Source organism: Furipterus horrens, unplaced genomic scaffold (assembly GCF_987537825.1).
Source record: "Furipterus horrens unplaced genomic scaffold, mFurHor1.1.pri manual_scaffold_4, whole genome shotgun sequence".
Classification (NCBI taxonomy): domain Eukaryota; kingdom Metazoa; phylum Chordata; class Mammalia; order Chiroptera; family Furipteridae; genus Furipterus; species Furipterus horrens.
The window spans coordinates 23519655-23547019 of NW_028327174.1; the positions used below are offsets into that span (position 1 = coordinate 23519655).

At 41.0% G+C, this 27365-nt stretch overlaps 1 protein-coding gene across 3 annotated transcripts in view; it reads right to left on the bottom strand.

Annotated features, from left to right (window-relative positions):
* The window catches only part of M6PR (mannose-6-phosphate receptor, cation dependent), a 36084-nt gene extending 27756 nt beyond the window's left edge, over positions 1–8328 (bottom strand). For 2 of the 3 annotated variants that reach the window (XR_016510437.1, XM_090272834.1), the window contains exons 1-6: positions 8057–8328; positions 3971–4149; positions 2817–2983; positions 1535–1644; positions 1118–1248; positions 159–285 (exon numbers count right to left, since the gene is read on the bottom strand). Coding sequence is in view for 2 of the 3 variants with exons in the window: in XM_090272834.1 (XP_090128960.1) it covers positions 159–285; positions 1118–1248; positions 1535–1644; positions 2817–2983; positions 3971–4146 (711 nt within the window). In the remaining variant the exon portion in view is untranslated. The remainder of the gene's footprint in view (positions 1–158; positions 286–1117; positions 1249–1534; positions 1645–2816; positions 2984–3970; positions 4150–8056) is intronic. The other variant, XM_090272833.1, reaches the window with a different exon arrangement.
* Between the last annotated feature and the right edge of the window lie 19037 nt (positions 8329–27365).

The following is a 27365-nucleotide window of genomic DNA, read 5'->3' on the forward strand; positions in this document are numbered from 1 at the left end:
CTGAGGGCAACCAACTGTCTTGCTTTGCTGGGCCTTTTGTGATTTCAGCACCCAAGTCCTGTGTCTCAGGAAACCTCTTGGTCTGGGCAAAGCAGGATGGTTGCTCACCCAACCTTGTGTGCAGGCTGTAGGCCCAAGCCAGCTGCCCTGGTACTTACTGCTATCAGGTTGCCAACATCCTGCCAGAAGGCTAAGTGGGGAAACTGCTCCATTCCCTTGGCTCCCACCACCAGTCGCTGGTAGAGGAATCCCCCAATGATATAGACTGCAACCAATGATGCAGCCCTGTCAAAGAAACAGCCACATGTAAAAACCAAGAAACAGTAAAACTCGGATACTAAGGACAGCCTCTATACTCATTGTTAGCTGTTTTGTAAGCTGTGGGGAAAAAAGGGTAGTGAAGTTACATCAAAAGGGGGGCTGGTAACTTCCTTAAAAAACCAGAGCACTGTAGGTCTGAAAAAAAATCAAAAGTGCTCAGGAAAAAATAAGACTGACTTCTGCTAACAGTCACCATTAGACACATGATTTTGTTTGTCCAAAAGTCATAATATCTAATGTAGCAATTTTCAATCACTTTCATATGGTACATATAAACTGATTACTAAAATTCTGCAGCATACCAAAAAACATTTCTGTCAATCTGACCAAAACAAACAAACAAAAAACAGGTACATTTCTGATTCATTCACATAGAATGGCTATTGTTGTGTTGGCTGCTGTTACTATTTTTTTATTTGACAACCTAAGGGAAAAGAGGTTGGTCAGTACCTCTGACTAAATAGGTATTTTGCATGCTTTAAAATTCTTGTGGCAGCCGGCACACCAGCTGAAAATTGCTGATCTAATGGGATAGTATTAAAAACTACAGCCCTCCAGTAGGGTAAAAAACACCTTCAAATGTGAATATTTATAGGGGACAAAACAGATCTCATTTTTAAGACTTGTAAAGTTAGAGCTGAATGAGGATTTTCACATAAAATTCTTCCCCCTCCCATTACACACACACACACACACACATGCACACACTCTTTATGCCCATGTGCATCCAAGAAACTTATGAGTTAAGGGGAAAAAAAGGAAAGGCTTGGACTGATGAGGAAAAAAGAATACTCACGTAATAAGTAAGATAGAACCCACACTGAGGTGGGAGACCTCTGGGGCACAGGCCAGGCTACTATCCATCTCAAAGAGGTAGAAACAGTCTTGGGCTTTGCCTCGCTCCTCAAACACAGGGTTAAAATTGTCCTGATAATGAAAGGACAGAACACATTTAAAACATTTTCAACTCCATCTACAAAAAAACAAAGAAAAAAAAAAAACTCAACAAAACCCCAAAATGACTTGTTTTCCTCATTCAATAACCTATATTTCCATGTATGTTGGAAGATGGGTGTCTGTGACACAGGAAAACACTGAACTTTAATTTTCTCTAATCCATCCCAATGTTTCCTGTGCCCTCTGGAAAGTCTCTCCCACCTCAGGTGAGTCCTTTCAGCTCCTCTCTAGGCTCACATGCCCCAGGGTGCCTCACCGCTAGGGTGTGTCGATTGCAGGAGATCATCACCACTGCACGACGCTGCTCCTTGCCACAGTGATTGTCATATTCATCACCCCCTTTATAGATCAGCATGATCCAATCACCTGGGGAGGGACAAGGAAAATGGAGCTTTGGAGTATGGGAAAAGTAGAAGCAGACCTGGGTCCTATGGTAAAGTGGAATTGGAAAGTTTAGACAAATTGGTTTTTAATAAAATAACCCTCTTCAGTATGAGCTCTGTATACTGGAAATGCCAAGCTAACCTCCCCCCACCCTCACCTTTAAGTTCCCTTGCTTACGCAACTAAGAATCAGAGATTCGTTAATTTTCCACATTAAAGGCAGGCAGCTGATAGTGCAAAACCAATTATGATCCATACCTTCACAATGGTTCACTATTGGCTGAATACCTGCTAACATCAAAAGAGGTTCCTTAAAATTATTAGAGGGCAGGGCAAAACCTAAGATTTAAATTAGCCACAGATGAGTTCAATGTGGATGATTTTTAAGATTGGGAGGTATTTCTTTTTCTTCAGTATTTACTGTGTTCAAATTTCTTTTGCAAAATATCACTTGACTTGAGTCATGCGGGGTCAATAAGGTAAGGATTCCGCTTCCGATTTTGCATATGTGAAAACAAAGTAAAAAGGTGAAATGATTTTTCAAAGTTATAGGGCAAAGTAAATATAATATGGTTCAAAAATCCAGTCTTTTGACTCAAAGCCCCAAATTCTTTATGTTACTTTTATTATATTATTTATAAGAGCAAATAGCACTGGGGGTATAATTTATTTATCTGCTTAAGGGAAGGAATTATAGGTGCTCATGTAGTCTTTTCCAGCATTGAGACTTTATGACTTTTGAGAAACATTATCACCATCATTATAAGCTAGTAGAGAAATCTTTGTAGACTGACTGGCTTGCAAAACTTGATCTCATTACTTAACTGGCAAAGTTTGATTAATTTGATGAGAAATAGTCACGGTTGATATTTTCAAGTCCAGAATGAAAAACTCATTAAGTATTAAAAGGATTCCAGGCTATACGATTCCAGCTACATTCTTCTTTGTTTGCATAAGCTTTTCACTAACTTTAAAAAAACACATAAATGTTCTGAGGCTTGGCTCCAGAGGAGCTATGAAACTAGGTATCCTGTGGTTTGTAGTCTCAAGTGTGTTGAACTACATATGATATTTTGAAGAGACTGGGAAAGACATACAGGATTGTCCGAGGGAACAACTTGGCATCAATGAATTAATTAACAGAGAGAGTCTTACTTCCATTGAAGACGTGAGTCTCATTGATTCTCCCCACCACTGTCTCCTTGCCGTTACTCTTGTTGATCTGCACCAGGCCTGCCTCTGAGGAGTGGTTGCTAGCTTCCCGGCATACCCTGAATATGTACATATACGTTTCTGCGCCCTGGCCCACAGTGCTCTCAAAGCTGTCAGGAAGTGAGGAGAAAGAAAGAGGAGAGTTACTGGCTACTAGCCTTAGGAAGAGCAGCCTTTCTTCCTCTTAACCCGCAACCTCTGACATGCAAAAAGGCGCATTCAATTTATTTATATGATGTCACAGCTGAATGTAATAGTGAATATTTGCTGAATCGCAAGATAGCCATGACCCTGACAGACCATCCTAATTGTTGATGATGACTGATTAAAATACACCACCCCAGCAGCTAGATATTCCTAGAGTATCTGCTGTAGACTATGCTAAAGTGTTAGCTACTGTTTCCCTGTAAATAAGGGAAATACACATGGGATACTCCCTTATTCCTTAAAGATCATCTTCAGATTTCTGTATCTGGAGATTCTTGACACTTCTGAGGATGTGTTTAGGCCTAAATATGCTTATCTGATACTTCTAAAGTCCTATTATATGAAAGCATCTGATAATGCTTTTTACATTACTACAAGCTGGTCTCTTGGATCCAGTCTTAGAAGCAGCTACTGTACTGCATTAGAGCACTGCACACTGCTACTAAAGCTTGGTTGAGAATTTGCTCTGTATCATAAAGAAAGCACAAGAGCACCAGCTACCCCAGATAGAGAGGGGAGGTTATTACACATGAATTCCCTTCATATTCAAATAAATTGGAAGATTCTTTTAAAAAAGCTGTTCTCTGATGAGCATCACCCACAACCACCTCCTTTCACGAGGGAGTCCTAGGGGGTCCAGGGGTACTGGGTGGGTAGGGCGGTTGGAGGCCAATGGTTTTGGAAGTCTGGGTGATACCAGGGGCCAGGGGTATCACGAGTCAGGAGTCCGTGGGGTCCTGGGGTCTGGAGACCTAAAAAATATTGGGGGTCAGGGAGCTGGGGACTATGGGGGGTCGGGGGGGGGGAGTAGTTCCAGAGATTGTCTCGAGAGGCTGGGTGAAAAAAAAAGGTTATTTCCTCTAGCCCTTTAAGGTTCTTCTCATTTTTACCTTTTGCTATACAGTGGTGTCATCTTATTCAGTAGCGCCAACTCTCTTTCTGACTCTCTACCCTTTTCTCCTACCAGGTCGCAGTTCTTTTCTTCTGCCTGCCAGGATTCTCTCACCGTGACAGCCATGAGCAGCAGCAGTAGTCCAGCCCTCCAGCAGCCGCAGAAGGGGAACATCCTCTGGGAGAAAGTGTGTGTGTCGAGGGTGCGGAGAGCATCAGGAGAGAAGGGAAAGAGATAAGGGATATGAATGTAATAAATAAAAGGTTTTAAAAACCTTTTTATCATCCACCCATCACCTCTTATTTTACACTAGCCAGTTTTCTTCATTATTATGAAGTTGGTTTTTGTTTCTGGTACCTGCCTATTTCCAGCTTTTAGCTCTCATCCAAGTTATTTTTTTTCCTGTCCCTTAATATTCTGAATGGGATTCTTAGGTCTCTAGGTTTCTTTTTCTTTTTCAAATTTATTTTGAAAGCCTCTTCCTAGTTGACTCCACTGCCTGACAGCATTGCTTAGCTGTCCTTCCTGTGCCCCCTCAGAACTGGGGCACAATGTGTATTCAACAGAGGACGGCACTGGCCTTGGTGAAGAGTTAAGTGTCTACAGTTGTTGATTTCTGCAAGCTGTGCTTGAACTCCAAGACGGTTTACCAACTCCTACACTGGAAAAAAGACACATTTTTTGTCCTAGAAACTATGAGAAGGACCAACCAATGTAGGGATACATAAGTACTACCAATGAATGGTATTTTGATTGTGCAGAAAGTGTAAGATTCTTTGGCACATGCAACAAACAGTATATTTTAATATCTCTGTGCCAAAAGCACCTGTATCAGGAAGCTCATTCATATAACCTTCAGTCTGACTCATAGTTGAGTCCTTCAGAACACATTATGGAGGTGAGAAGAGGGAGAGGAAAGAACAAAAAGTCATTACTTATGACAGCCTGAGTGGAGATATCCTTGCCTCTTTACTATTTGGTGAGAAGTAAGACTGTGATATATCATTATCTAAAGTTTAATACTTTAAACTTTGTGCAGTTTCACTGTACCAGCTGTGCATACTTAGACATACATGATTTAATCTTTGACACAGCATATGCTACTGGAAGGACCAACCAAGCTTTGTTTGTCTGCTTGTTTTTCTTACTTTACAGGCCACGTATCTAAAGAAAAGGAGCTAAGGCCAGAGGGATGGGGGTTCAGCCTGGAACTTGCCATAAACAGAGGAAATGAACAGCTGAGAAGTGTGTGCAGGGGCCAGAGGTAAAAAATACTGCTTAAACCAGTGGCCCTCCCTAAGACAACGCTCAGATTACAATTAGAAACTTGATAGGCTCTATTTGGAAGTTATAGAGATAAACACAGCCATTGTACCTAAAACCTGACATTATCTAATGCCTGATCTCTGAAAAATCATTCAAACATTTAAATTAGAGGAACAAGGAAATTCACTAGGTCCAAGTGAGTGGTTTGAAGAAGTCTTCCACAACTCACCACAGGCTCTTTAAATCATAAATCTCAAGAATTTCTAGATTTCCAGTTGTCTTTCCACTGCTGACAACGCTTGGGGGTCACCAACTCACTTTACAATTCAGTAAATCCAACTGACTGCTGACCCAGGACACACTGAATTAACTTTGCAGAAGACTCCACTCTGGTATCATTAATGACTCTTCAGGCTATCCATACTTGTTAATTTTGTAACAGTATCACTAATTTTTCTGATACAAAGATTTAATTCTTTTAAATTTTTCTCACTTATAATAAAATGCTTCCATATCACACCTCTGGACTTTGGTTCCGATACTCTTTAAAGTCCTCTTATTCTTTTCCATGCTTGCCCGCTAACTCCATTGCGTTTTTGGAATAAAAACCTTAAAAATAGGCAGAATCTAATGTGTACCAACAAGTTTAAAGATGGGAAAATGGAAGCTGAGACCTTAATGAATTTTCTCCACTCTGGTTAAACAAACTTACATTTGACCTTCTGTTTGCCACACTCTTCTAGGACCACAAATGCTTGGAAAGTGGCCTCCCTGACTTTGTGTACTCTGAACATTAATTCACTATGGTAATATTAATAAGCTGTTTCCAAAGAATACTTATAGTCAGCCATAAAGTCTGAGGCTCCCATAAACACATTTAAAACACTGAAAGAAAATACTCTTGAGTGCTTGTCTTCTGCCAGGCACTCTTTGAAGCAATTAACGTACATTAATTAATTAACCCTACAACAACCCTATTGAGTAAACACAATTATTGACCCTATTTTGCAGATGAGAAAAGTGGGATAAAGCTAGTAGAGTGAACAAGATAAGTCTGGTTTCATTTCACAGATCATGGTCTATACTTAACCACTACATGTGTATCTATTTCACATCCATTTTTTGGTGGCAGCCAAAGCTTTGCTTTCTTTTTGATAAAGCAAGAAGGGGAAGTGACGCCTCATGCAGTTCACTGAATAGGAGATGGAATAAAGAACTCAGACCTCAAAACTCCTACGTTCCCTAAATTAATTCATTGCTCAACATACAATGTGACCAGCTGGGTTACTAAAGAGGAGCAAGAGATTCCTTTTATTAGCTCTATTTAATGTGCCATTTTCCTTACATTCTCTAAGGACCTAATTTAAAATTGCAACATTCTAGACTTTCCAGATATTTTTTCCAGGACCAGTTTTTCTAGAGGAATATTTAAACACAAATCTCTGTTCTTTGGCTTCAAAGTCAGTTCCTTATGTGTTAACAGTTGATGACTTCTTTTGCCAAATTAGAACAAAGAATCTCACAAAACCGGGAAAAAAAATGAAAGGTTAAACACCTTATAGTCAGCATCAGTTGAACTGAACCAGCTCTCATTTTGCTTCTTAGTTCAAAAAGTGAAGGTGAGAACCAATTTATGTTCTTTTCTCTTTTTAAAGAAAATATATGCTTGAGCCGCTTCTTTGATTCAGTGGCATGTGCTCAGTGCTTTATCTAGATTATGTTCCTTAATCTTCACAGCCCAGAAAGGCAGATATAATTTCTCCCATTTTATAAATGAGGAAACTGATGCTTACAGAGGTTATCTGCCCTACATTATACAAGTATTAAATATGTGCAAAGTGATTGGGGTAACTTCATGGCATAAAGATAAGTTGCTTGAAATTTTCTGATAAATACAAGGGTGCAAAAATGTATTAGGAAGAGTATGAAATCCAAGGACTGGGTAGTCCCTTTTTAAAGTGCTCCAGTTAGATTCTCAAGGTGCAAGAGTTTGTTAGATACACTGGAAACAGAGCGGAGGGCTGGAGATTTTGAAAAATATCCTTCAATTTTCTTATTGTAGGACAGATCTGTTTGATAATGCTAAAAAATTATGTTTCAGTGGGATGACCAATAAATAAGCCAGGAATTGGGACGCAGTTTATATCACTGGGTCTCTACCACTCTCTTCCCTACCCCTCAGGACCAGCCATAAGTATTTTCCATTTCCAATTAAATTTCCACTATCTTCTCTGACTCGTTTCTGATGCAGCAGCCCTTCTCTCCTGTCTCCAGCAACCTACACTTTTAGAAGAGTGGCCCTAATTAGCTAAAAGGCCCAGTGTGCAAAACCCTCAGAGGAGTAGCTCCATGTTGCAGGGGCAGAAGTTCCCTACAGACCGACACAAGAATCTCTATAATGGCGACTCTTCTCCACACCACACACTCATCCCCCACAAACTTCTTCCAGGTTCTAGACATTCAAGTCCCCTAACTTTCCAACTGCTTAGACCTTCTCCAAATGATGCTGCTTTACCTCCCTCCAGATACAGGCCAAAATTCCTTCTCAGGCACCCAGAAACACAGCAAATGCACTCCGTATCAAGGGACCTTCCTTCCCCTGCCTGCCTAATACACGTGCAGTCCCTCTGGTCTTGGGGGTCCTTTCTTCTCACTCCCTTCGAATTCGGTGACTCCTGCCCTCACCCCTGTGCCTCCATTCCACTCTAGGGCTCCATAGGTTGATCTTTGCCTAGAACCCTAGACAAGGGACACTTAACGATTTCGACCCCTGTCACAGACACCGAGGTGTGAGCGCTCTCCCGTTCCTCATACTCACGTGTCGCGGGCAAATGGAGAAGCCGAAGTTCAGACTCCCCGGGAGAGTACCTGTCTGGGGCTGGGAGACAGGGCCGGCGAAGGGCCAGCCGCAGACCCCGTTCCCAGAGTTCGTATCAGAGCCAGCGTTCCCTCCAGTGCCTCGCAATGCTCCACTCCAGGAACCGGAAACAGGAAGCGCTAGGCAGCCTCAGGGCAACTGCTCCTCCCACTAGGCACTGCGGCTTGTGATCACAAAACCATCTCACCCCTTTCCCTTCCCGGCTTCCGGGTCATCCTGAAAGCTGATTGGGCAGGATTGTGGGCGTCAGGCTCTGTCATTGTCCTTTCAACTCCAATCACTACCGTGATTTTCAAGTTTAGTTCCACCTTTTCGGCTTGCCTTTCTACCAATGGATCCCAGAGTCCCGCTTCCGGGCTTGGTGGCTAGGGGGAGCCCGTCACGCGAGGTCGTGCTTGGTCACACGCCCCCCCCGCCCCTGGGTGGGTCATATTGGAGTGGGCTTGTGAGGGCAGGCGGCGGAAGCGGAAGTACGGATGGGGTCCTGTGCGGGAGGCCTCAGCGGGAGTTGTAGTTCTCAGGCCAGGTCTCCCCTCCTAGGTAGTTCCCCAGATGGTTCACCGCCTGAGAGAGGCGCTGTTTCGCCGCATGCCAGCCTGGAGTCTCGCTGTCACCAAAGTTGGCGCCTAGAGGATAGTGGCGAGTGATTGGGCTGTGGCCGTCCAGGCTTTCTTTCTTTCTTTCTTTCTTTCTTTCTTTCTTTCTTTCTTTCTTTCTTTCTTTCTTTCTTTTCTTTTCTTAAATTAATTAATTTATTTACAGAGAGAGGGGAAGGGAGGGAGAAAGAGAGGGAGAGAAACATCAGTGTGAGAGAGACACATTGATCAGCTGTCTCTTGCACGCCTCCAACTGTCCAGGGCATGTGCCCTGACTGGGAATCGAACCTGCAACCCCTTGGTTTGGTTTGCAGGCTGGCGCTCAATCCACTGAACCATACCAGCCAGGGCTGTCCAGGCTTTCTTAATGACACCGTTGTTCTTTCCTCTCTACAGTTGAATACCTTGGGTGTCCATCCGTTGCACGTTTCCCATGTCCTGGAGAACGAGCAACTCAATTTCAATCTTGTGCCTTTGCTAAGTAAGATCTCTCTTGTGGTTTCCCTCATTATTAGCCGGGTGTTGAAGTCGCACTGATTCTTAGAACTCAGTTCAAATGTGACTTCCTTGATTCACTCTGTTCAGAATTCATCACTCCAGAATGCCCGCTCCTGGCTTGTACTGGCTCTATCTTGATTTCATTCTGTGTTGACTAAGACGTTGCTGACGTGAGTGCCTCCCTCTCTCTTTGCGGGTAGGGACTAGATTTTGATTTCGCATTCTCACCAGAACTAGTACAGTGTTTTGAATCCGATAATAAAAGCTACCACTTGCATAGCTCAATGGTGACTGCCAATGTTGTAAGAGTTTTAAAAGGTATTAATTCACTTAATCTTCACAGTACCCCTAGTGAAGTATCTTACCCCAGTTTTACAAATGAGTAAAGCCAATAGAGGCTCAGTAACTTATCCTGGGTCCCACAGCTATTAAGTTATGGAGTCAATATTTAGGCTTCAGAATTTAAGTGTAAATTAATGACATAAACACAAGTCTCCAAGTGTTACATTATACTGGCTATATACGGTCCTGCATTTCATACATTCAAATTCAGGCTAGGTGGTACTGTAATCATGTCTGGGTTGGGTTTAAATGTGTCCTCAAGAAAAATAAACAAACAATTAAAGGATGAGTTTCTCATAAGAGTAGTTTGTAACCAGAAAACACAGAGAACAACAAAATAAAACTCACCAAAAAGTTGTATTTCCTTCATGAATATGTTATTCCCTTTCTCTTTAAAAAAATTAATATCAAATATTTCTCCATATCACTAATTAAAAAAAAACTTTTTAATGGATGCATAATATTTAGCTGTATGGATTTGTACTTAAGCAATTCCATTAGTGTTGGGGATTTAAATTACTTCTATTGACTTGCCTTTATCAATTCATTTAATAAATATTTACTGTGCAATTATACTGTTACCGGTTTGGGGGATAAAGCAGAGGAAAAAAAGACAACTCATTTGCAATGAGTTTTTATTCTAGAATTGATGTTAATCTGTCAATTTGAATGAGGTGTTTTTTTTTTTTTGTTTGTTTGTTTTTTTGCTTCACACCACCCTGCCCACCCTTTCTCCCACAGTCAATCCCCACCCCTTTGTCCACGTCCATGGGTCATTTATACATGTTCTTTGACTAGACCCTTTCCCTTCTTACCCTCCTTCTCTCCCTCCTCCCTCCCCTCTTGTCACTGTTAGCCTACTCCTTGTTTACATGCCTCTGGTTCAATTTTGCTAGTTTGTTTGTGTTGTTCATTAGTTTCCTGAATAAGAGTTTTATTTTTTTTAAAGAAAGCTTCATTTTTATTAGAGTGCTAGAATTTAGTTTTTTTAAAGTATATTTTATTGATTATGTTGTGACAGTACATGTAGTTCCAATTTTTTTCCCATTTGCTCCTCTCCGCCCAGTACCCCCCTTCCCTCCAGCAGTCCCACCCCCTTTAGTTCATGTCCATGGGTTGTGCATGTAAGTTCTTTGGCTTCACCCTTTCCTATACTATTCTTAACTTCCCCCTGTCTGTTCTGTACCAACTGATTATGCTTCTTCATCCCTGCACCATATCCCCATTTCGCTCCTTTTCCCCTTCCAGCTGATAACCTTCCAAATGATCCCCATACCTATGATTCTGTTTCTATTCTGGTTTGCTTAGTTGGATTTTGTTTTTATTTTTTAGATTCAGTAGTTCATACTTGTGTGTTTGTGGTCATTTTAGTGTTCATAGTTTTGATCTTCTTTTTCTTAAGTAAGTACCTTTGATATTTCATAAAATAATGGCTTGGTGATGACGAACTCCTTTAGCTTTACCTTGTCTGGGAAGCACTTCATCTACCCTTCCATTCCAAATGATAGCGTTGCTGAATAGAGTAATCCTGCTTGCAGGTTGCCTTTTATCACATTGAATACTGTTTGCCAGTCCCTTCCTGCCTGCAAAGTGTCCTCTGAGGAATCAGCTGGTAGTCCTATAGGCACCCCCCTGCAGGTAACTCTCCACCTCTCTCTTGATGCCCCCAGGACTCTTTATCTTTCACCTTTGGCATCTCAATCATGATGTGTCCTGGTGTGGTCCCCTCTGGGTCCAGCTCGCCCAGGACTCTCCGTTCTTCCCGGACCTGTATGTCCATCTCTTTCACGAAATTTGGGAAGTTTTCCTCATTTTTTTCACTTCTTGCTTCCTCATTCTGCACTGGTTGACTGTTTTTTTCTTCCTTATGTTCAAAATCATTGATCTGAACCCAGGTTACCTTCCCTTCACCATTGGTTTTGTGTGGATTTTCCTTCATTTCACTTAGCATAGCCTTCACTTCTTCCCTTATGCGTCTGCCATACTCAAGCATATCTGTCAAGCCTGTGAGCATCTTTATCACCAGTGTTTTGAATTCTGCATCTGTTAGGTTGTCTATCTCCTCATCTGTTAGGTTGGCTATCTCCTTGTTGCTTAGTTCTCCCACTGGAACCTTGATCCATTTCCCCTTTTGAGCCATACTTCTCTGTCTCCTCATTCTGACAGGCTTCTGTGTTTATTTGCCTCCGAGTCCCAGGTAGAGCTGTTGCTCCTGTTACATTGTAAGGGGTGGAGCCTTAGGAATTGGTCAGTACAGGGCGACCTGTTTCACCACATTGTGGCACTGTATGTGGGGGAGGGGTCCAAGAGGGAACAATGCCACCTGCCCAGCACTCGCCCCTTTTCCAGGCACTTCTCCCACTTCCGCACTGGACTGGCGCCCCTCTAGCTGCTGCCCTGGCCATCGTTCCCAGAGTGGGTGGGTCTGCGGACATTCTAGGACTGTTGGGGCCCTTTAAACAAGCGGACTCTGCTGAGAGACTGGCAGTTTCTTTCTCCACCCCAACCCTCACTGGTCTGCACAGTCAGAAGCAATGAGACTTCATTTTCTCCGGTACCAGGTCCAGTTAGGAGCTGGGAATGCTCCCCAGGTGTCCCTCCTGATTTTTTAAAACATATGACTGCGCTTTCTGCTGGCCTGCCTCTGTAGCCACTGCTGCCGCCACCACACCGTGTCCTCTCTGCCCTGGCTCCGCCCCTCCTACCTGTCTGGATGAGTATTTCTTCTTTATATCTTTGTTTGCTGGACTTCCACGCAGTTTGATTTTCTGGAATTTCTGGTTGTCTCTAGTTTTGAGGTAGTTGTATTCCTTCTTAGTTGTGGAGGGAGATGCAGCATGTCTGTCTACGCCTCCATCTTGGCCAGAAATAAGTTTCCTGAATAAGTTTTGATTTCAGAGATCTTGCCTCTTAGTCACTGCTTAGACATCATTGGGCTGGAGGGAGGGAAGTGTTCTTGTTGGAAGTGGGGAAAGGTCCAAAGATGCAGTTGAGTAGATTGAATAACCTGTCTTTTGAGGGAGTGGGAGAAAGGGAGAGCTTCACTTTCCATCCAGGTGCAAATAACCTGGGTTACCTCCCTGCTTTTCAGGTTTCAGTGCCCATTCTGGGAGCTATCTGTGTCAGAACCAACTTCAAGGTCCTTGCCAGAGCAAAAGTTGAAATCAGCAGTTCTTTTTTGCCTTTCTGCTTTGCCTCTCTCTAGCCTCATTAACAAGGACACCCCCTGCCCCACACTACACCCATGCTCACACCCTCCTCCCACACACAAGATTAATTTTTCATTTTATTTAGAAAGCAATGCTAGTACTTTAGTCCTAAAATCAAACGCTGAGGATGCCTCCTGTTTACTATAGGCAGAAGAGGGGAAGGTGCTTAAATGATCTAGGTATTCTGAATTCTTTCTTTAATTAATTGCTTTGATAATTGTCCCAGACCTGTGTTTTTGTTGTTGTTTGTTTGTTTGTTTTCAATTACAGTTGTCCCATTTTTCCCCCATTGCTCCCCCCCACCCAGCCCACTCCTTCTCCCACAGTCATATCACCCCACGTTGTCCATGTCCATGAGTCATTTATACACGTTCTTTGACTAAACCCTTCCCTTACTTATCCCCCTTCCCTCCCTCCCCCCTGATAACTGTTATTCTGTTCCTTGTTCAATTTAGTTCATTTGTGTTGTTCCTTAGTTTCCCGTATTAGGTGATATCATATAGTAGTTTTCTTTCATTGCCTGGCTTATTTCACTAAGCATAATTCTCTCTAGTTCCATCCATGTTGTTGCAAATGGCAGGAGTTCCTTCTTTCTTTCTGCTGCATAGTACTCCATTGTGTAAATGTACCACAGTTTTTTGATCCACTCATCTACAGATGGGCACTTAGGCTGTTTCCAGCACTTAGCTATTGTAACCAGTGCTGCTATGAACATAGGGGTACATAAGTTCTTTTGAATTGGGGTTTCAGGATTTTTTGGGTATTATCCTAGCTATGGAATCGCTGGTTCAAAAGGCAGTTCCATTTTAGTTTTTTGAGGTAATTCTATACTGGTTTCCATAGTGGCTGCACCAGTCTGCATTCCCACCAATAGTAGGGATCCCATTTCTTCACATCCTCGCCAGCACTTGTTTGTTGATTTGTTGATGATGGCCATTCTGACAGGTGTAAAGTGGTATCTCATTGTGGTTTTTATTTGCATCTCTCTGATAGCTAGTGATGTTGAGTATTCTTTCATGTGTCTATGGACCTTCTGTGTATCCTCCTTGGAGAAGTGTTTGTCCAGGTCTTTTGCCCATTTTTTAATTGAGCTGTCTGTCTTCTTGGTGTTGAGATGTGTAAGTTCTTTATATATTTTGGAGATCAATCCCTTGTTTGAGGTGTCATTGACAAATATGTTTTCCCATATGGTTGGTTTCCTTTTCATCTTGCTGTTGTTTTCTTTTGCTGAGCAGAACCTCTTTAGTTTGATGTAGTCCCATTTGTTTATTCTTTCCTTTATTTCCCTTGCCTCAGGAGATGTATTGGTCAAAATATTGCTACATGGGATATCTGAAATTTTCCTGCCTATGTTTTCCTCTAGGACTTTTATGGTGTCAGAGCTTACATTTAAGTCTTTGATACATCTTGAGTTTATTCTGGTGTGTGGTGTAAATTGGTGGTCTAGTTTCATTTTTTTGTGTGTCCCTGTCTAGTTCTCCCAGCACCATTTGTCGAAGAGGCTCTTCTCACTCCATTTTATGGTCCTTTCCCCTTTGTCAAATATTAGTTGACCATATAGTCCTGGGTTTATTTCTGGGCTCTCTATTCTGTTCCATTGATCTATATTTCTGTTCTTAAGCCAGTACCAAACTGTTTTGATCACAGTGGCTTTGTAGTATAGTTTGATGTCTGGTTGTTTGTTTTTGTTGACTCCAAGGTGGGAGCTTTGTTAGAAACTTTATTGTGTTTGAGTTTTGTGTTATAGGATTTGCTCCTTTTATTCTGTCTTATGCCAACTTAATTATTAGACCAGTCAAATAAACTAGAAGAGAAGAAGGAAAATTTGATCCTCTCCTACATTAGTTTCTTAGTCTTGTTATTCATATATTTAACTTGACATCTTGAAACATTTCAATTTTGAATTTTTATTGGTTCCTTTCTTTTAAAGCAATCACAGTAAAATAAAATAAAATCACATTTAACGTATTTCAAGGAATAAATATATTTTTGTGTTTGGTAATTTTCAATTTTAAAATAATTTAACATTTTTAGAAAAGATGCAAGAAGAGTACAAAGAACTTTCATGTAGTTTACCTAGATCCAATAATTAATTGTTCATATGTTGCCCATTAGCTTAATTAGTCTCTCTCTTTCTCTCCTCCCTATAGACACACACATACACATGATTATTTTGAACAATTTAAGAATAAGTTCTATATTACCACTGAACACATCAGTGTATATTTCCAAAGAATAAGGACATTCTCTTACTTTACTACAGTATAATTATGAAAATTAGGAACTGTAACATTGATACAATATTATTATATAACCCATAGGCCATATTCAAAATTTCCTCAATTGTCTCAATAAATATTCTTTACAATAAAAAAGTTTTTCTTTATTTTTAGAGAGGGGTTGCTAGAGAGAGAGAAGGAGAGAAATATCAACTGATTGCTTCTCATGTGTTCTGACTGGGCACCAAACCCAGAACTCAGGCATGTGCTCTGACTGGAATTGACCTGAGAGACCTTTTGCTTTGTGGGAAATCCAACCAAATGAGCCACCCTGGTCAGAGCAAATACTCTTTACAATTACTACCCATTCCCAACCACAGAAGACAAGTCAGAGTCACACATTGCAATTAATTGTCATTAAAATAAATCTTGAGACTTCCGGCCAAGATGGAGGCATAGGGAGATACGCTATGTTTCCCTTCACAACTAAGAAGAACTACAACTACCTCAAAACTGGAGACAACCGAAGTTCCAGAAAATCAAGCTGCATGGAAGTCCAACAAACAAAGATATAAAGAAGAAATACTCATCCAGACAGGTAGGAGGAGCAGAGCCAGGGTGGAGAGAACTAGGTGTGGAGGTGGTGGTGGCAGTAGTGGCAATAGTGGCTGTGGTTGGCCAGCAGAAAGCGCAGTCACACATTAAAAAATGTAAGGAGGGACACCTAGGGAGCTCTCCCAGCACCACATCAGACTGTGTAGCTCCTGGTTGCAGCAACAGTGAAATAAAGCCTCATTGCTTCTAGCTGTGAAAACCAGTGGGGCTTGGCATGGTGGAAGAAACTGCTGGTCTCTCAGCAGAGTCCATTTGTTTAGAGGGACCCCATGGTCCTAGAACATCCACAGACCCACCCACTCTGGGAACCACGATCAGGGCAACAGCTAGAGAGGTGCCAGTTCCATACAGAAGTGGGAGAAGTGCCTGGAAACGGGGTGAGTGCTGAGCATGGGGCATTGTTCCCTTTCATACCCCTTCCCCACATACCACACCAAAATGTGGTGAGACAGGTTGCCCCCCACTGATGGATACCTAAGGCTCCACCCCTTGCAATGTAACAGGTGCGACAGCTCTACCTAAGACACAGAGACAAACACAGAAGGCTTTCAAGTTGAGGAAACAAAGAGTATGGCCTAAAAGTGAGAACAGATCAAGGTTCCAGTGGGAGAACTAAGACAAGGAGGTAGCCAACCTAATAGATGCAGAGTTCGAAATACTGGTGTTAAAGATACTCACAGACTTGACAGATATGCTTGAGTACAGCAACCACAGAAGGGAAGAAGTGAAGGCTATGCTAAGTGAAATGAAGGAAAATCCACACGAAAGCAATGGTGAAGGGAAGGAAATCAGGGTTCAAATCAATGATTTGGAACATAAGGAAGAAATAAACAGTTAACCAGTACAGAATGAGGAAACAAGAATTGAAAAAAAATGAGGAGAGGCTTAGGAACCTCTGGGACAACTTTAAACATGCCAATGTCTGAATCATAGGGGTGACAGAGAAGAGGGAGAGCAAAAAATTGGAAGCTTATGTGAAAAAATAGTGAAGGAAAACTCCCCAAATTTGGTGAAGGAAATAGACATACAAGTCCAGGAAGCATGGAGAGTCCCAAACAAGTTAGACCTAAAGAGGTCCACACCAACACACATCATAATTAAAATACGAAAATTTAAAAAAGTATACTAAGTGTTGAAAAGCAAGGACCTACAACCAAGATTACTCTGTCCAGCAAAGCTGTCAGTTAGAATGGAAGGGCAGATAAAGTGCTTCCCAGACAAGGTAAAGCTAAAGGAGTTCATTATCACCCAGCCCTTATTATATGAAATGTTAAAGGGACTTCTTTAAGAAAAAGAGGATCAAAACTATAAACATTAAAATGATAAAGTCACAACTATCAACAACAGAACCTAAAACACACACACACACACACACACACACACACACACACACTCCTAACAAACTGAGTGGACAACCACAATAGAAACAGAATCACAGGTATGGGGGTCATTTGGAGGGTTATCAGCTGGGAGGGGGTAGGGGGAGATATGGGGAAATGGTGCAGGGATTAAGAAGCATAATTGGTTGGTACAAAATAGACAGGGGGAATTTAATATAGGAAAGGGTGAAGCCAAAGAACTTATATGCATGATCCATAGACATGCATATCGGGGGTGCGATTGCTGGAGGGAAGCAGGGTACTGGGTGGAGGGGAACAAAAGGAAAAGAAATTGGGACAACTATAACAGCATAATCAATAAAATTATACTTAAAAAATGTTATTTGACTTTGAAATTCTGAAAAGTACAGGTCATTTATTTTGTGAAAAGTCTCTTATTTGGGGTTTGTCTGATGTTTCTTCATGATTATGTTTATGTATGCATTATTTTATTTTAATTTTCATCCAAAAATAGATTTCATTGATTTTAGAGAGAGGAAAGCTGGGTGGGGGAGAGAAGAAGAGAGAGAGAGAAAGAAAGAGAGAAAGGGAAAGAGAAACATTGATGTGAGAGAGAAACATTGATTCTTTGCCTCTCATACACCCACCTACTGGAAACTGAACCTGCACCCCTAGGTATGTGCCCTGACAGGGTATTAAACTCACAACTTTTTGGTACATGGGGCGATTCTCTAACTGGGTCACCCAGCTAGGGCAGGTGTGCATTTTTTGGATAGGCCTAAGAAATAAGTGATGTGTTTTATATCAGTCAAGATTCAATCAGAAAACAAACAGATACCACACCAGTGATTTTAAGGAAAAAAATTAATAAAAGAATTATGTTCTAGTTAAAAAAGAATCAGTTCCTAAAAGGGGTAAAAAAGAACTCTTAAGTTATATGAAAGTTATACAGCAGTAGCAACTACAAAATGCAGCTATTATCTCCAGGACTGAAGAAGTGTTAACAAGAAAATAACTTGAAAACTTATTTTCCCAACCACAGGGTAGAAATTCAGACCTTTGAAGAGGGTGTGGTTCCTGCCACAGGAACAAGCAATCTACTGATGTGGTAACAGAAAAGTTGCTGGAGGGTGTGGGTTGAAGTACTAGTGGGAAGCTTGTTTATGGGAAGCCTGTTTATGGTGGCTCCTTTGGACATTTCCCTATTAATTTTTGAGCAATTATTTACGTTGGGGCATGTAAGTGTTCCGTGTTTATCTTGTACTTTTCTTACCCTAGAATCAGTATATCTCCAAGGGGCCTGGTTTCTTTTTGTAGAGAATGGTACTGAGAAACCAATATCTGATTATAAGGTGTATTTATTGCTGCTTGTCTGTCATTGCTTTAGTCGTTATCAGTAGAGTTAGGAAATCTATGTATCTTTCTCAGAGTGAGAAACCAGGCTCCCATTATGCTCAATCTATTTACACATTTGCTCACACATAAGAAAACACAGGAAGTAGTTTTATAACTAAGTCATACCATTGTATAAAGCAAGCCTACTAATTAGAGTGCACTGTTTGTTTAAAGTTCCATTTTGTTGTTGTCGAAGCAAAATTTACAAATCATAAAATGTATAACTCTTAAGTATGCAGTTCAGTGAATCTTGACAAATGTATCATAACTGTGACCACCCCATAATCAAAATTTAGTAGATTTTCATCACCCAAGAATATTTCCTCATGTCCCTTTCACCTAGCCCTAGAGGCAACTACTGTATTGCTCTGATATTTTCACTGTTGATCAGCTTTGCTTATTCTGTAATTTTATATAAAATTGAATCATATACTATGTTTGGCTTCTTTCACTCAATATAATGTATGTGAGATTATCTTTTTTTTCTTTTCTTTTATTGATTATGCTGTTACAGTTGTCCCAATTTCTTTTCCCCCTGCTTCCTTCCACCCCGTGACACCCTCTCCCTTCAGTTGTCCCCCTCTTAGTCCATGCCCATTGGTTGTGCATATAGTTCTTCTCAACATCTTCCTGTCTACTCCACTCCCTCGTACTATGCTTCTTAATTCCTGGATCATGTCCCTTCCTTTCCCCCTTTCCCCCTCCCGGCTGACCTCCCCCTAATATGTTCCCTGTACCTATAATTCTTTTTCCACTCTTGTTGCCTAGTTTGTCTTTGTTTCGATTCCCTAGCTTCTGTTGTTGGTTGTTGTGATACAGTTTTCATATTAATGTTCATAGTTTTGATCCTCCTTCTTCTAAACAAGTCCTTTTAACATCTCATATAGCAGTGGTTGGGATCTAACAAACTCCTTCAGTTTTACTTTGTCCTGGAAACACTTTCTCTGCTCTTCTATCCTGAATGACAGCTTTTCTGAATAGAGTAATCGTAGTTGTAGGTTTTTGCTTTTCATTACTTTGAATATTTCTTGCCAGTCCCTTCTTGCCTGCAGAGTTTCTTTTGAGAAATCAGCTGATAGTCTAATTGGGACCCCTTTGTACATAATTCTTCTCTTCTCTTCTGCTGCTTTTAAGATTCTCTCTTTATCTTTAATTTTTGACATTTTGATGACAATGTGTCTTGGTGTGGTTCTCCGCGGATCCAGTTTTCTTGGAACTCTCTGTGCTTCCTGGACCTGTAAGTTCATTTCCTTCCCCAAGTTAGGGAAGTTCTGCTTCATTATTTTTTTCACATAATTTTTCAATTTCTAGTTTTTCTTCTTCACCCTCTGCCAATCCTATAATTCAAATGTTCGTTCGCTTATAGCTGTCCCAGAGGTTTCTGAGCCTCTCCTCATATTCCTCACTTTTTGTTTCCTCTTTCTGCTCTGGTTGACTGTTTGTTCCCTCCCTATGTTCCGATTTGTTGATTTGATCCCTGGATTTTCCTTCCTCACTACTTGTCTTGTATGTATTTTTGTTCATTTCAGCAGGACTAGCCTTCATTCCTTCCCTGTCTTGACTCAGCCCCGCTGTTAGGTCTGTGAGCTGCCTTATGACTATAGCTCTGAACTGAGCCTCAGGAAGATCCGCTATTTGTTCATCAGTCAAGTCTTTTATTTGTTTTTTTTCTTTTTAATGTGTTTTATTGATTATACGGTTACAGTTGTCACAATTTCCCTTCCCTCTGCTCCCCTCCACCCGGTGGCTCCCCCTCCCACCAGGTGTCCCCCCTTTTAGTCCATGTCCATTGGTTGTGCATATAGTTCTTCTCAGCCTCTTCCTATCTTCTCCATTCCCTCCTGCTATGCTTCTTAATTCCTGTGCCATCTCCCTCCCTTTCCCCCTTCCCCCTCCCTGCTCCCCATACCTATAGTTCTTTTTCCACTCTCGTTGCCTGTTTAGTTTGCCTTTGTTTCAATTCCCTAGCTTCTGTTGTTGTTTCTTGTGATACAGTTTTTATTTTAGTGTTCATAGTTTTGATCCTCCTTTTTCTGAACCAGTTCCTTTAACATCTCATATAATAGTGGTTTGGATCTAATGAAATCCTTCAGTTTTATTTTGTCCTGGAAGCACTTTCTCTGCCCTTCTATTCTGAATGACAGTTTCGCTGGATAGAGTATTCATGGTTGTAGGTTTTTGCTTTTTGTTACTTTGAATATTTCTTGCCAGTCCCTTCTTGCCTGCACGGTCTCCCTTGAGAAGTCAGCTGTTAGTCTAATTGGGACCCCTTTGTACATGATATTTTCTTATCTCTTGCTGCTTTTAAGATTCTCTCTTTATCTTTAACTTTTGACATTTTGATTATAATGTGTCTTGGAGTGGTTCTCCCTGGGTCCAGTTTTTTTGGAACTCTCTGTGCGTCCTGGACCTGTAAATCTATTTCCTTCCCCAAGTTTGGGAAGTTCTGCTTTATTATATTTTCACTTAATTTTTCAATTTCTACTTCATCTTCTTTGCCCTCTGGCAAACCAATTATTCTTATATTTGGTCTTTTATAGCTGTCCCAGAGGTTTCTGATCCTCTCCTCATTTTCCTTGCTTCCTGTGTCCTCTCTCTGCACTGGTTGACTGTTTGTTCCTTCTCTATGTTCCAGTTTGTTGATTTGAACTCTGGATTTTATTTCCTCACCATCTGTCTCGTATGTGGTTTTGTTCTTTTCAGCATAAGTGTTTTTTCAATCCTTTCTCATCTTTTTCCAAATCTTTTGTTAATTCTGTAAGCCACCTGATAACAATGGCCCTGAATTGAGCCTCTGACAGGTTTCTTATTTGTTCATCTGTCAGATTCTTCATCTGTTGCCTGGTGAGCTGCGCCACCGTAATTTCTATAGTTGTCTGCATCATTTTGACAGATGCGTTTTGCTTTCTTGGGCCAGCTATAGGGGGCAGTGCTTGTGTACTTGTCACAACCCAGCGACCGGCGGCAATCTGCTACCTTTTTCACCCCGCTGTGGCCCTTTGTTGTCACTACCCAGTGACCGGTGGTGATCCGCAACCTATTTCACAATGCTGTGGTGCTTTGTGTGGAGGCGTGGGTCCAAGATAGATTCCTGCCATTATTCTGCTAGGAGACTGGGATCCGTCCTCCCGCTGTCCGGGCCTCACCTCCAAGACGATGTGGTGGCTGCTCTTCCCAGCGTTGGGGTTGGGAGCTGCTGGGGCTCGACTGCAGCCGTGATTGCTCTTCCTGCCGCTGTCCCTGGTGCTACCGCAAACAGCACCGCCCCCTTTCGCTCTTCCTACCTGCCCAAAGGGCGCCGCTGGTTTATAACTTTGTACATTGGGCTTCCGTGTAGTTTTATTTTCTGGAATTTCTAGTTATCTTTTGTTTTGAAGTAGTTGTATTTTTCTCTAGTTGTAGAGGGAGACCGAGCATGTCCGTCTAAGCCTCCATCTTGGCTGGAAGTGGCTTTTATTTGTTTGTTAGCTGCGTGATTGGTATTTCAATAATTAATTCTGCCATTCTGACCGTTTTGTTTATCTTTCCTTCTTGGGCGGGGCGCTGTTACACCTCCTATGCTATATTGGGTGGAGCCTTGTGTGCTCATCACAACCTGGCGACCCTTCTCACCACACTGTGGCACTTTGCGTGGGGGTGGGGGCCCAAGTTGGATTCCTGATGTTACTCTCCGCTGAGAAACCGGGAGCCTCCTACTCTGTTCCCACACCCTCCGGGCCTCTCAGTCCGAGACAATGGGGTCTGCCTTCCCTGGCGTAGGAATCACGAGCCGACAGGTCTGGTCTGCAGCCAGGGCCGGCTCCCAGGTTCTCTCCTACCCCCAAATACGGGTGTCTGTGCTTACCGGGTCCCATTGTTCGTTGCTGCAGCTGCTGCCTCCAGCACAGTTCGATCTTTCAGCCGTGGTTTCGCCCTTCCTACCCATCTGGATGAGCACCACTTGTTTATGACTTCATACATTGGGCTTCCATGTAGCTTTATTTTCTGGAACTTCTGGTTATTTTTGGTTTTGTGGTAGTTGTAGTCTTTTTTAGTTGTGGAGGGAGACAGAGCGTGTTGGCTTATGCCTCCATCTTGGCCAGAAGTCTGTGAGATTATCTTGTTGCATTTATCAGTAGCAGGTTTCTTTTCTGCTGAACAGTATTATATTGTATGAATATTTCACAACTTGTTTATATGCTCTTTTGATGGGCATTTGGGTTGTATCTCCATTTTCTTCTAAGAAGCTTTACAGTTTTAGCTTTTATGCTTATGTCTATAATCAATTTTGAATTAATTTTGTCTATGATTAAGTTAGTTAGGGTTGAGGTAAAATTTTTTTCCACATGGATAGGTATTCTTTCAGTAACATTTGTTGACTTTTCTTTCTTTCCATTGTTTGAAGCATTGTTGAAAATCAGTTGACTGTATAAATATGGCTCTCTTTCTGGACTTAATTCTGTTCCAGTGATCTCTTTGTTAATTATTACACCAACAACACACTGTCTTTATTCCTCTAGTTTTTTTTTCAAGATTGTTTTGGCTATTCTGGACATTTTTCATTTCATATTTTAGAATAAGCCTGTCAATTTCTATTTAAAAACCTTGCTGCAATTATAATTGAGATTAACGTGAATGTGAAGATAATTTTGGGAAAACTGACATTTTAACAATGTTGAGGTTTATAATTCATGAGCTGGATACAACTCTCTATTTAGATCTTACCTAATTTATTTCAGCAATGTTTTATAGTTTTCAATGTAGAGGTATTACATATCATTTGTTACATTTATTCCAAAGTACTTATATATCTTGATGCTTTTATAAGTGAAATTATTGTGAAAAACTTATTTTGCAAATGACTCAGAAATGACAAAGATGAGAAAAGTCACAGAAAGGATGTTAAAACAGCTATTATAAATACACATCATATGTTTTGAAGATAGAGGAAAATTGAACATGATGAGAAAAATGCAAGCTATTTTAAATATTACCAAAACCATGCTTTTAGAATCAAAAATAACAATATTTGAAATGATGCATTGAAAATACAGTGGATGAAATCAACAGTAAATGAGAAACTGCAGAAGGAAAGATTAGTTAACTTGAAGACATATCATTAGAAAATATCTAAAACAAACACAAAGATGTCCCTCTTGTTCCCAAGAAACTCCAGAACTTTAGTTACCTAGGGTAAAATATCAAGCAATATAACATATTTATGATTAACTTTTCATAAAGAGGACAAAATATATTGTTTAAAATATTTCTAGATTTAATGAAAATATAAATTCACAAATCAAAGATGCTCAATGAACATTAATCAGGAGAAAGATGAAGAAAAGTATACCAAGATACATTATCATTAAGCTGCTGAAAAAAAGTGGTAAAGAGAACATCTTGCCCTGGCCAGTGTGGCTCATTTGGTTGGAGCATCATCCTGTAGAACAAGATTCCAAGTTTGACTCCTGGACAGGGCACATACCGAGGTTGTGGGTTTGATCCCCAGTTAGGGCATGTATGAGGGGCAACCGATTGAGAGGTAACCAATGTTCTCTCTCTCTCCCTCTCTCTCCCTATCTGTCTTCCTCTCTCTCCCTCCCTCTCTATCTACCTCTCTTACTCTCTCCCTTCCCCTCTTTCTAAAATCAGTAAGCATGTCCTTAGGTGGGGATTAAAAAGAGAGAGAGAGAGGGAGAGAGACAGAGACAGAGAGAGAGAGAGAGAGAGAGAGAGAGAGAGAGAGAGAGAGAGAGAGAGAACATCTTAAAAGTAGCCAGAGGCAAAAATTATATAGGTAGTGACATATAAAATATGTTTACCCCCCCTTTTTTTTTGAAGATTCATTTAAGAGAAATAATATGGTATTTATCTTTTTTTTAATGTGTTTTATTGATTAAAATATTACATTTGTGCCAATTTCCCTTCCCTCTGCTCCCCTCCACTTGGTGGCCCCCCTCCCTCCAGTTGTCCCCCCCTTTTAGAATATGTCCATTAGTTGTGCATACAGTTCCTCCCAACCTCTCTCTGTCTATTCCATTCCCTCCTACCATGATCCCCAATTCCTATATCATCTCCCTCTCTCTCCCCACTCCCCCTCCCTGTTGACCTCCCCCCAATATGCTTCCCGTACCCACAGTTCCTTTTCCACTCTCGTTGCCTGTTTAGTTTGCCTTTGTTTCATCTCCCTAGCTTCTGTTTTTTAAACCAGTCCCTTTAACATCTCATATAACAGTGGTTTGGATCTAATGAACTCTTTCAGTTTTATTTTGTCCTGGAAACACTTTCTCTGTCCTTCTATTCTGAATGACAATTTCGCTGGATAGAGTATTCGTGGTTGTAGGTTTTGGATTTTCATTCCTTTGAATATTTCTTGCCAGTCCCTTCTTGCCTGTAGGGTCTCTCTTGAGAAGTCAGCTGATAGTCTAATTGGGACCCCTTTGTACATAATTCTTTTCTTCTCTCTTGCTGCTTTTAAGATTCTCTCTTTATCTTTAATTTTTGACATTTTGATTATAATGTGTCTTGGAGTGGTTCTCCCTGGGTCCAGTCTCTTGGGAACTCTCCTTGCTTCCTGGACCTGCAAGTCTATTCCCTTCCCCAAGTCTGGGAAGTTCTCCTTTATTATATTTTCACTCAATTTTTCAAGTTCTAGTTCATCTTCCTCGCTCTCTGGCAAACCAATGATTCTTATGTTGGGCCTTTTATAGCTGTCCCAGAGGTTTCTGATCCTCTCATTGTTGCTTCCCATTTCCTCTCTCTGCATTGGTTGACTGCTTGTTCCTTCTCCATATTCCAGTTTGTTGAAATGAACTCTGGATTTTTTTTCCCTCACCATCTGTCTCGTATGTGGTTTTGTTCCTTTCGTTATGAATGTTTTTTGCTTCTTTCTTATCTTTTTCCTGCTCTTTTGTGAATTCTGTAAGCCACCTGATAACAATGGCCCAGAACTGAGCCTCTGACAGGTTTCTTATCTGTTCATCTGTCAGGTTCTCTATCTGTTGCCTGGTGAGCTGTGCCACCGGGATTTCTATAGTTGTCTGCCTCATTTTGACAGATGCGTTTTGTTTTCTTGGGCCGGCTGTCGGGGGCAGTGCCTGTGTACGCGTCACAATTCAGCGACTGGCGCCTGTCCGCGACCTATTTCGCAGCCCTGTGGTGCTTTCTATGGGGGCGGGGGTCCAAGATGGATTCACACAGTTATTCAGCTAGGAGACCGGGATCCGTCCTCCCGCCCCCCTGGGCCTCACTGTTCAAGGCGATGCTGCGGCCGCTCTCCCCAGCGCCGGGGTCGCGCACCGCCAGGGGCTTGACTGCAGCCGGGATTCCTCGCCGCCCCGCTGCTCCAGGTGCGACCGCAAACAGCGCTGCCCTCTTTAACTCTTACCTGCCCAAATGGCACCGCTGGTTTATAACTTCATATGTTGGGCTTCCGTGTAGTTTTATTTTCTGGAATTTCTAGTTATCCTTTGTTTTGAAGTAGTTGTATTCCTCTCTAGTTGTAGAGGGAGACCTAGCGTGTCCGTCTAAGCCTCCATCTTGGCCGGAAGTCCTGGTATTTATCTTTGACTTTCACTTAGCACAATACTCTCTAGGTCTGTCCATGATGTTGCAAATGACAATATATATATTCCGTCTCTCTGTTGGTGAACACCTAGGTCATTTCCAGATACTGGTTCTTATAAATAATCCTTCAATGAATATAGAGGTGCCTATATCTTTTGAATTAGCTTTTAAGATTTTTCTGATTGATACCCAGAAGTGGAATTGCTAGGTCATTTGGTAGTTCAATTTTTAATTTTTTTGAGGTTTCTCCATACTGTTTTCCATAGTGGTTGCACCAATTTACAATCCCACCCACAGTGCTCAAGGGTTCCCTTTTATCCACAGTCTTGTCAATGCTTATTTCTTGTCTTTTTGATAATAGCTATTTTGATGTGAGTAAGGTATACTTCATTGTGGTTTTGACTTGCATTTTCCTAATTATTAGTGATGTTGAACATCTTTTCATGAGTCTGTTGGCCATCTGCATGTCATCTTTGATGAAATGTCTTTGCAGGTTCTCTCCACTTTTTAAAATGGAATAATTTGTTTTTTTGATGTTGAGTTGTGTGAGTTCCTTATATTTTTTGGATATTAACCCCCTTTCAGATATATCATTTACAAATATTGCCTCCCACTAGGTAGGTTTCCCTTTCATTTTGTTAATGGTCTCCTTTGCTATGCAAAAGCTTCTTAGTTTGATGTCGTTTCATTTGTTTATTCTTCATATCTATAAGTTTTACACTAAATTTGGGAAATATTTAACCATTACTTCTTCAAATTCTTTTTCTGCTCCATTGTATTTTTGGGATTTCAACAGCATTTTTGTTATACTACTTGATGTTGTCTTACAAATCACCAGAGGCTCTGTTCATTTTTTCTGCTTTTTGTATGGGATAATTTCTAGCAACCTGTCTTCACATTTACTGACCTTTTATTCTGCCCTCTCCAATTTGATGTTACTTGCATTCAGTTATTTATATATTGATTTGAGAGAGAGGAAGGAGGAAAGAGAGAGAGAGAGAGAGAGAGAGAGAGAGGGAGAGAGAGAGTCATTTATTGTTTTACTTATTTATGCATTCATTCATTGGTTGATTCTTGTATATGCCCTTACTGGGGATCAAACCCTCAACTTTGGTGTATCAGAAAGATGCTCTACCAACTGAGCTACCCAGCCAGGACTCCCATTCAGTTATTTTAAAAAAATTATGAATATTTTTCTTTTTTGCTTTAGAATATTCAGTTGTTTTTAAAAAAATAGTTTCTACTTCTCTGCATAGATTCTTCTTTGTCTTTTATTCACTATGACCATATTTTCCTTTGTATCTTTGAATATGTTTACATTATTTATAAAGTCCTTGTTTCCTAATTCCAACGTCTATGTCATCTTAAGTTTCTTTTCTAGTTACTGATTCTTCTCTGGACTATGGCCCACATTTTCTTATTTCTCTGCATTGTTATAACTTTTTATTTCATACTGGACATTAATATGTTACATTATAGAGAGTCTGCAT